The sequence below is a fragment of the Cynara cardunculus genome, assembly GCF_001531365.2.
Source record: "Cynara cardunculus var. scolymus isolate 2C chromosome LG 13, CcrdV1, whole genome shotgun sequence".
In the NCBI taxonomy this organism is placed as follows: domain Eukaryota; kingdom Viridiplantae; phylum Streptophyta; class Magnoliopsida; order Asterales; family Asteraceae; genus Cynara; species Cynara cardunculus.
The window spans coordinates 15,316,456-15,327,564 of NC_037540.1; the positions used below are offsets into that span (position 1 = coordinate 15,316,456).

The window sequence follows — 11,109 nt, forward strand, 5'->3', positions numbered from 1 at the left end:
GTCCGAAAATCAATCAATTAACCATCTATAAAACCACCTATGGACAAACCTTTGTTACCAAAAATCCTGAATGACTACTGATCTTTACCTTATCCAAATCTTCGTCATACCACAACATCAACTGATCTTCGAATCTTGCAAGACAACAAAGATTATTCTTCAAAACTATAAAAAAATTAATCGAGATACGTACAATCTGAACTCAGATGTAATTTGTTTTAATCCATTCTAAGTTTGATGGTTTTGTAATGTAGATTTATTTAGTGCATGATTGGATTATGTCCACACATAACATTTTCTTTTTTTCGTTAAAAAAGGAAACACATATTTGGAAAAGGCTAAAAATATTAGGTAGCATTGAAGAGGAAGAAGATTTATGGTGAGGTGAGGGTGAAGGACCTGCATCCAACAACACAGAGAGCCCCTGATCCCCTTCCCCTTCCCCTTGAAGGACTACCCTTTTACCAATTTGTCATCATCTCATCTCTTTTGGATTTTGATTCTTCCCATATTCCCCTGATTTTCGATTTTTCTACAACATACTGACAGTTGACCTAATTTCTACTCTTACAAGTTAAACCCCCATAACCATTTCTTTCCTTTATATACCCTTTTGATTTCCGATCCATAAGAATCGGGGGGAAATGGGTAATTCCTTTGGGTGCTCCGCCTCCGGAGAGCGATTGGTATCGGCGGCCAGAGATGGAGATTTCGTTGAGGCTAAGATGTTGCTTGATTGTAACCCTTGTCTTGCCAAATACTCCACTTTTGGTGGCCTTAATTCTCCTCTTCACTTTGCCGCTGCTAAAGGCCACAACGATGTACAATTACATTTTATCTCTCTCTCTTTGATTCGTTTTCTGTGTGTTTACAACTACTTCTTACTGCTTCTGCCTCTTTTTTTTAATTTGTAGATTGTTGCATTGTTGCTTGATAATGGAGCTGATGTTAATTCGAGGAATTATTGTGGTCAGGTAACAATCTTGATTTCGGTCGCTAAGTGTGTATGCATATAACTTATATATAGGATCTATCATAGTGTGATCTTTCTGAAGATCAGCTCAATTTCGGTTCTGTTAGTGTAATTGAAGATTCTAGAGCAAAAAGAATTTTAAGGTCGTTTTTTATCGACCCTTTTTGTATTGGAATTGAAGGTATTTTAGTTCAAATTTTAATCTGATTTTGCTTCCAAGCCATTTAGTTCAAGGTCTTAAACCCTAAGTATTCAGCTGATGTGAATTCTAGGAATCGTTGTGATCAGATAACTTGATTTTGATATCCTATTTTCATTAATCTGTTTAAAAACTATTGAAATTTACACACACACATAATTTTTTTTGGTAACATGATCGGCCTGAAGATCAACTAAAGTTTGCCTTGAGTAGCATAGATAGTTGCTTGTTTGAAGATTCTGGACCCGCAACCTTTTAATCTAGGAACTAGTGCGGAAATATGGAGGTGGACCTTTGTGAGTTTCTTTGATCATTGAATTGTTGTGTATTTGTGAGATCTGTAGACAGCGTTGATGCAAGCTTGTCGCTATGGGCACTGGGAAGTTGTTCAAACCCTTCTGCTCTTTAGATGCAATGTAAGTTAACCTTACTAATTCTATTGGGCTAGAGAATACAGTGGTGAATAAATAGACATATCTGATTGCTGCAATTTGTGTATTTTAGGTTACGAGGGCTGACTATCTTAGTGGGAGAACTGCTCTCCATTTCGCAGCTGTGAATGGGCATGTACGCTGCATACGACTTGTTGTAGCTGATTTTGTGCCTAGTGTTCCCTTTGAAGCTATAGATGCACAAGTGCATGGTGATGGAGGCAATGGTCCCAAAAACAAATATGACCAAAGGTTTGGAATTAGTTACAGAGTTCTCTACATTATGTAGATAATCATGGTCTTAAATTAATTATTTTGATGCAAATGGTGTTTAAGAAGATGGCTGTAGTGGTATAGTTACTCCTTTGTGACAAGAATGCCATTCGTTTGTGCTACAGATACAACCTCCTTGCTAAATGCATGGGTCGCCTTTTGGTTCAGTATTTATTCAGTTCAAGAAAATGGGGATTAACTTACATTATGAACATCTAACCATCAATCAGTTATTTGAATGATATCATATTTTTGGTCATTGTAGCGCACTGGTGAAATTTGTAAATAAAGCTGCTGATGGTGGTATAACGGCTCTTCACATGGCTGCGTTAAACGGGTATGCTGATTGTGTACAGCTTCTTCTAGATCTACATGCAAACATGTCAGCTGTGACTTTCCATTATGGAACATCTATGGATTTGATAGGTATGTTGGCCATTTGAGATTTAATAAATTGTACGTCATGCTACTTTGCTCTACCTTCCATTTGTATCCTTTCTTGCATTGTTTTGTAGGGGCTGGAAGTACTCCTTTGCACTACGCCTCTTGTGGTGGAAATTTAAAATGCTGTCAGGTAAATATTACTTTATCATATCATCTTGATGACATTATTCTAAATATATTCTCTTATTGTGCATGTTAATATATTTGCCTTAAATTATTTCAGATTCTACTTGCAAGAGGTGCTAGTCGTTTGACATTAAACTGCAATGGGTACAGTTGTTTTTTGTATTTTTGGGCCTGTTACTAGTTCCTATTTGCTAGTTTGTGCCACTCTCTATGTGGTGTTGTTCATGAAAACTTTTATGCTATTTCAGGTGGCTTCCACTTGATGTTGCGAGAATGTGGGGACGTCATTGGCTTGAACCATTATTGGCACCAAATTCTGACCTGGCAATACCCATGTTCCCCCCATCTAATTATTTATCATTGCCTCTCATGAGTGTACTGAACATAGCTAGGTATTCACAACTAACCATCTCTACTTATTATACATGAATTAGATGCATTATGAACTCTTGGTAATCTGATATTTATTGTCCCCAAGTGGTGGAACTTTAGTTAAAAGTTACAACTGTATTTGTGAAAGCACATATATTTGTGTGTTTTCGGGGGTTAATGGTAGAGATCCCTGATTTAAATTGTTGATTTATTATGTCAAGGAGTTCTACGACTAGGTCTGAACTATTGGATGCGTCGACTCCATTCACTATGAAATTTATAAACCAGCTTTGAAAATGGGAATCTCTATTCAAGAAACCCTGTCCCAAACTGTTTTAGGATTATGATATACCTTCAATCCTTTCAAATTGAACTCTACTTGTTTTATTGAACCATCAACTTGTTGCACACTGCATCTGATTGTTGGCTGTGGATTGAATTTCACAAGAAAAATAACCCTAATGGCATTCGAGAGGCCATGGACTCTCCCATTTAACCAATACCTCCAATTGACCAGGATCACCCTTAACCATGGACAAACATCCAAAATATCCTCCGGGATTCTGCTTTTAATTCTGACTCTTCAGTGAGTTGTTGAGGGATTTCTTTGATAGAATTGCAACTTCTAACAGCTTGCCTTAGCTGAGATACATGGAAAACTGGATGTATCTTGGCGTCTTGTGGTAGTTCTAGCCTATACGCGACCTTCCCAATCTGCTCCAAGATTTTATACGGACCGTAAAATCTAGCTAAAAGTTTAGGATTGCTCCCACTTACTAACAATTTCTGTCTTTACGGTCGTAACTTCAAGAACACCTAATCCCTAGGAGAAAAAGGAACATCTTTCCTCTTTAAGTGCGCTTGTTGTTTCATCCGGCATTGAGCCTTCAACAAATGCATCTGCACCTCGTCCCAAATCTCTTCTCGATTCAACAACTTTTGCTGTACGGACTGTAATTTAGAAGAAGCCTCCTTATGTCATAATAATGATGGTGGATCCCTGCCATATAGCACCCGAAATGGAGAACATTCAAAGGAAGTGTGATAAGAAGTGTTATAGGAGAGTTCAGCCCACAATAGCCATTTACTCCACTGTTTTGGCCTGTCTGATACCCAACACCTCAAATATTGTTCCAAACACCTATTGACCACTTCGGTTTGGCCGTCCGATTGCGGTTGATGCGCCGAACTAAATTTCAACTTAGTTCCTTGAAGTTTGAATAGCTCTTTCCAAAATAGACTTAAAAGCTCAAAACACCTTATCTCTGTCCGACACCATGGATTGAGGAACACCGTGAAGCCGAATGATCTCTCTGACAAAAATTTCAGCCACCGATTGAGCATTGAAAGGATGCTTTAGCCCAATAAAATGGGCATACTTACTGAAACGATCCACTACTACCAGGAGTGAACTCATTCCACACGATCGAGGTAAGCCTTCAATAAAATCCATCGAGACCTCATCCCATACAGTAGTCGGTAGGGATAAGGGGTTGCAACAATCCTGCTGGGAAACCTGTTAAACTTTTACTTCTTTGACAGGTTTCACACTGCCTGACCAAAATCAGCAATATCCTTTCTCATACCAACCCATAAAACCTCAGCCGCAATCCTCTGATAAGATTGGTCTTCACCCGCATGTCCACCAATAGGAGACCCATGGAATTCTTCAAATAATAAAGGGGTCATTTTTGACTTTCTGAGTATTACTAACCTGCCTTTAAACATCAGTAGACCCTGTTGCAAATCAACTCCTTTATGGGCAGAACTATCACTAACAAATCGATCTTGATTTTCATTAAAAAATCATCACTTTTAGTCTCTTGTTTCAAGCTGTGCCATTGTCGCCATTGAGGACCTACCAAGCTTGAACACTCAGCATCTTTTACTTTTCATGACAGAGCATCAGCAGCTCGGTTAGTCTTTCTTGGTTTATGAACAGTAGAGAAATTGTATCCCAATAACTTGCTAACCCATTTCTGGTATTCTGGCTCAACGACTCTCTGCTCTAACAGAAAATGAAGGCTCCTGTGATCACTGCATACGATAAAATGTTTTCCCAACAAATATGGCCTACATTTCCGGACAGCAAACACAATGGCCATTAATTCTTTCTCATAAACAGACTTCTGTTTTGCTCTCATCCCCAAGGCTTGGCTAAAGAATGCAATCGGTTGCTCATTTTGCATTAAGACAGCCTCCAAACCATATCCTGACGCATCAGTTTCGATCACAAAATCTGCCGAGAAATCAGGTAATCGTAGAACCAGTGCAGTAGACAGCCTTTTTTTTTTTATGATCTTCAAAAGCTGATTGAGCCACCTCAGACCATAGGAATTGATTCTTTTCTAATAAATAGGTGCTGCCAACATCCCATATCTCTTAATAAGTTTCCGATGGTATCCGGATAAACCAAGAAATCCTCTTAATTCAGTTATCATTTCGGGCACTTTCCAGTCAACTATGGCCTTACTCTTTGACTCATCGATCTCCACACTCTGTCCAGAAATGACGTGCCCCAAATAACCGAGTCTACTACGGTCAAACTCACATTTTCTTTTTGTTGGCAAATAATTGATGTTGGTCTAACACTTCAAATACTAACTTCAAATGACTTAAGTTCCTCCATAGATCTACTGTATACTAATATATCATCAAAAACACCGATACGAACTTGCATAAGGAACTTTTGAATACCTTATTCATTAATCCTTGGAACGTAGCAGGTGCATTGACTAATCCAAAGGGCATTACAAGGAATTCATAATGCCCCTGGTGTGTGCTAAATGCGGTTTTCTAAATGTCCCCCTCCTTCATCTGTATCTAATGGTATCCAGACTCCAGATCCAGTTTCAAAAACACCCGAGCACCAAATAGTTCGTCCACTAACTCTTCTGTTACTGAAATCGGAAACTTATCCACTACTGTAGCTTTATTCAAAGCTCTGTAATCAATGCAGAACCTCCAGCTACCATCTTTTTTTTTAACCAGCAAAACAGGACTTGAGAAAGGGCTAGCACTCGGCTGAATTAACCCAGCCTCTAACATCTCCTTGACCAATTTGTCAATCTCGTCCTTCTGATAATGCGGGTATCTGTAGGGTCTCAGATTAACTGGACCATAACCCTCTTTCAAGACCATCCCGTGCTCCTTCCTCTCAACGGAGGAAGACCCTGCGGCATCTTAAACACACGACATATTCCTGTAACAATGGTTCAAGAACATCATCTCCTTCTACAACTACATTTTTTCCCCACATGATCCCAACTCCACCAAAACTCTGTAACACTGTGAATCACCTTTCCCATAGCTTTCAAAGATACTTTGGACCTTCCCAACGATGGTTCCCCTTTAATAGTGACCGATTTTCCTCCAATTGTAAATTTCAAGACCTGCTGCTTCCAGCTAGTAAAGGTTGCCCCTAAAGTCTCCAGCCATTATACTCCTAAATGACATCACTATTACCCAACTTTATAGCAGAAAATCCTCCTTAATGTCCAAACTCTGCAACGATAAGGTAATTCCCCTGCAAATACCTTCCCCTTTCACCATATTACCGGTTCCCATAGTGATTGTGTACTCCTTCGTGTTTCCACTTCTAGATTTAACTTCCCGACCACCTCTTTTGAAATAGAATAATAAGTGGCTCCACTATCAACTAGCACCACCACTTTCTGATTTTCAATAATCCCTTCCATCTTCATCGATTTCGGATTTGTTAGGCCAACTACCGAGTTTAAATGGACCTCCCTTCTGTCCTACATCCCTTACATCTGCTGTGTTCAGCGATTTCTCTTCATCCTCAGAATTTGTCTCATCCTCAGCTTCCTCTTGGACTAAAATCACATTCATTACTCTCTCTATCTCTTCTTACATTTATGGCCTGGAGAATACTTCTCATCACACCTGTAACAAAGTCCCAGTGATCTCCTCTGCTGCACTTCCTGATCCGACAACCTCCTAAACTCCGATCCCTAGTTATCACTCACTGTAAGATGTGTGACTGAGTTCGACGCACTGCTTTTTAACTTCAGAGAATAGATTCGAACTCTTCTTTCCAAAATACATAGATCAGGCTCTACCAGTCATTCTATTTCTCACTTCGATTTTTGAAGCAATCTCCTTCACTTCACACAACGACATTGGATTCATTAAGCGTAGTTCTGCTTTAATCGAGTTTTCCAATCCATTAATGAATTGGCTAAGGAACACTTCTTCAGGAATTCCATCCAAAGGAGCAGCGAACTCAACGAATTTCTAGCAATATTCATCAGTTGAACTCTCCTGTTCACTGCCAGAAATTGCTCACGCAGGGAGCCCGAAGCAAGTGATCTAAATTGACGTAAAATTAGACGCTTCAAATCCTCCCACCTCGTAATTGGATGTCACTTATTCTCCCATTGAAACACCTCAAAGCATCACGTTTGGAAGCTATAAATGACACGTCAATCTGTTCCCCTGGACTCACTTGGTTTAACAAAAAATACCTTTCAGCCCTAAGAATCCAGCCATCTGGATCCTTCCCGTTGAATGCTGAAATATCCAGTTTTCTCCCTTTTACCGCCAAAAATCGATTAGGATCATGACTATCTCCACACTACTTTTCTTTTCCTCCCGATCCTGATGCGTCTCACCATCCGACGACTGAGCTGAAATCAATTTGCTAGCTACTTCATCTTGTTGCTTAACGATTCTCTCCATCTGTTGCATAATCAATTGCATTCCTTTTTTGATCAATCCGACGCTACTCTCCAAATCGTCCACCCTGGTTGCATACTACGAGTCGCCATTCCTGGATCGTGGCTGCTGATACCAATTTGTTGTACACTGGATCTGATTGTCGGGTGTGGATTGAATTTCACAAGAAAAGTAACCCCAATGGCATTCGAGAGGCCATGGACTCTCCCAGACCAAATGCTCAAGTTAAAATTTCAGAAAAAGGAACATAATGAATCCCCAAAAGAACCCCCTCCCCACCAAATACCGGAAATACCTTGACAAGCAACATTATTCAAACATAAAGGAAGGAGCTGGAAGAAAAGAGCTAACACACACAAATCCACTACTGATCAATGCTTTGACCTTCTCCTATATGTGAACCAAACTGGGGGTTTATCACAACGGTTGCTTTTAGGTGTAAATAGACGACCATTTCGTTCTATGTTTGAAGTAGTTGTAGAAAGTTAAAAGAAATAAGATGAACCAGATTTTGAAAAGGTCAGAATCATCAATGTGCATAATCCTAGTAAACTTCAGATGTTGCTTTAATCTGGGTACTTGAGTGTTAATGAAATTTGAGTCTCGGATTTGAAGGCAAGACATGTGCTTTCTCTTGCACGTTTACTTTATTTTTGGAGGCAACCATGATAAAATATGAGGAAACAGGAGGTGGTTCAAAGTAAAAGTTAACAGGTTTAGTTAATCAGTCAGCTAACAATCAATTAAGAAACTTGGGTTGCATGCTTTTACTACTTTTAAGTTTGCAACATATTTGTGAATGATCAAATGAGATTTTGGCATGTGGGGTCTATTAGGAATTAACCTGTGGTAATGATGTGCAGAGAGTGTGGTTTGCAGTCCTCAGCTAGTCTTTCTGATGACACTGATATTTGTGCTGTCTGCCTGGAGAGAGCTTGCACAGTAGCTGCTGAAGGTTTGCTATCTTAACATATTTACTTCTTGTTTCAATTGTATTTTTGTGTCCTAAGAATTATGTTACAAAGTTGCACTTCCGGTCATATGGGCTCTGAATACTTAAAAATTACCTATAGGTAGATCTAGTCAGTTCTAAGAACTGGACTACGGAAGACAGAACATGAACATATTGGTTTAGAAGAAATGGAGACTTTAAAGAGTTTCTTAATTAAAGTTAGCAATACAGTGTCAGCTTCTGCAACGATCTTCTGCCTGTTGCATATGATTCGTAAAACGAACACTCGTGGAATTGTTAATTAGTCTTTTCTGACTTCCCTTATACTTGAAATTCTTGATGTGGTTGATCATCCATACAAGAAAACATCGTGATTCAAGGTCCAGTTAATGATGTGTTTTTTCCGAACCAAGATTCCCCAAATCGGTAACTTTTTGTTGATATAATGACGATAGAAGGCATAAAATGTATCTGTGAACCTTGTAAGTTTCCATTTGTTTAACATCAGTTACAAAACGATCTTTGCGAAGGTCATAGCCTGTGTCAAGATCTCTTGCCTAATGGGATAAGTTTAATGTTGCTAGGAATAACATGTGTTGATTATTTGATTAGCTAAAGAATGCTAGCTAAATCATATACTCGATGTCCATAATGAAAAAGGCACATGGCTTTAGAAATGTGTAATTATTACTCTTTTAGTTAACGAAATGACAATTTTACCCTTAATAATTAAAGCAAGTAATGAATCTCTCCATTTCATAATTAAGGGTAAAATTGGAAAGTAGATACGACGGCATATTTCTGTGTTCAAAAGTAATATTCAAGAAAAATCTAACGCTTAAATGCATTTGCTTTCAGGATGCAGGCACGAACTATGTGTGAGATGCGCCCTTTACCTGTGCTCAACAAGCAACAACCCTTGTGAATTATTAGGTCCACCTGGATCCATTCCTTGCCCCCTTTGCCGCCATGGCATCATTTCTTTTTCCAGATTGCCGGGCTCTCCAGCAAAGGAAATCAAACTACATCTTTCCCTTGGATTCTGTACCCCCTGCATGCTTCACCCTCGAGAACCAGCCGAGTCTACACCAACAGAGATTAGCAAGAATCGTGTTGCTTCTGTATCTCCAGAATTATTTTGCCCAGTAACTTGCAGCCCTTTTCCTTCGGTTGCTATTCCGTTATGCACCTGCAACGATGGGACTTGCCCCTCTTCTGAAACAAGAGACGACGAGGGTGAAGATGGGTCAGCTCCCCATCGAAACAGCTCAGGGTCAGGGTCAGGGTCAGGAGAGGATGGGAAATTGGGGTCGCTGAGGGTGGAAAAAACGAGCTGTTCGAGCATGTTTTGGGGGAGGAGGAGCTGCAGTAGGGAGCAGCAGTGCAATTCAGAGATAAATGCTTGATTTGATATGAAACGATGGTATTATTGGTTTGTGATATATAATGCATTGTTGGTATGATATATTGGTTGATGTTAGGTTGTTTTAGGTTTGTAGAGAGAGAAAGGGAAGAAAAAAAGTTATATTGTTCTTGTGGTGATTGTAATGAATAGGCAGGCAGGAAGGAAGGAAAGTATGGTTGTACTAACATAACAATGGTGTTGCTAAAACCACTGAATCATCAATTTCTTGGATGTTTTCTTGTACAAACCCTTTGGAGTTGGATGGATTGTGGGTGTGGTTGATAATGTTAATGGGTAAATGCATATCAAGTCACTTGTCTTATCAGGTGAGTATGAGGGCCGCGAGAATTTCATTCGATAACAGACATGCAAGAATCAATAATACTAAGTGAAGGTGGTATCAAGTAAGATTATTGCCCTTATGTCAATTTTTTGGCAGAGAATCTTAGGGGCCGTTTACTAAACACTTACTTGGTAACTACTTACCGGATAAATTTTCTCATTGGATGAACATGAGAAGGGTCAAGAATCTTATCGGGTAAGGGCAATGAAAATGATGGAAAGTCTTACCCGGTAAGTGATGATGACGACTCTTACCCAAGTAAGTGTTTACCCCTTAAATTGTTGCATTCAATATGTTTTGATATAATAAAATCTTACACATCAGAATAAATCATAGTGTTGATTCCCATTAATAAGCGCTTACCGGGTAAGCAATTGGGTAAACGGTTCCTTAGTCAGTAAGATAATGAAAAGTAGTGAATCTTACTGATAAGTGTTTGGTAAAAACATAGTTCGTGGAACAAGATAGGACAATAATGAGACAGAAACTAAAATACTACTAATCTACTCTAGTTTGATATACAACCTTAATATGATATTTGTTTTAACGGTCATCATCGCTAGTTTCGGCCACCGCCACCACCGATAGACCTAGTCACCAGTGGCCACCTCCACCTCTATCTCCTCTTCCACTACAACAACATCCTCCACCGCTTGCACAACCACCGTCTACCATTGTCCATCGCCACCTCTACCATAGTCGACCACCGATCACTTTTCATTGACACTACCACTATCGCCATTCGCCACCTCCAACTCTTCCACGACCTCCACAACCACCATCAACCATCGACAACCACCGTCCATTGCCACCTCTACAGCCACCGACCACCACCACCCATTGCCACCAACACTACCGCCATTAGCCACTTCTAACTCCTCTTATACCGCAAC

At 39.6% G+C, this 11,109-nt stretch overlaps 1 protein-coding gene across 1 annotated transcript; it reads left to right on the plus strand.

Moving 5' to 3' along the window:
- Positions 1–379: 379 nt before the first annotated feature.
- On the plus strand, positions 380–10,120 carry LOC112525376 (E3 ubiquitin-protein ligase XBAT33). The gene is made up of 10 exons (XM_025135481.1): positions 380–821; positions 915–974; positions 1,517–1,588; positions 1,677–1,855; positions 2,142–2,302; positions 2,392–2,450; positions 2,544–2,590; positions 2,695–2,838; positions 8,380–8,471; positions 9,327–10,120. Exons 1-10 carry the CDS (start codon positions 645–647, stop codon positions 9,872–9,874), a joined length of 1,539 nt encoding a protein of 512 aa, XP_024991249.1. The 5' UTR covers positions 380–644; the 3' UTR covers positions 9,875–10,120.
- The last annotated feature ends 989 nt before the right edge of the window (positions 10,121–11,109 follow it).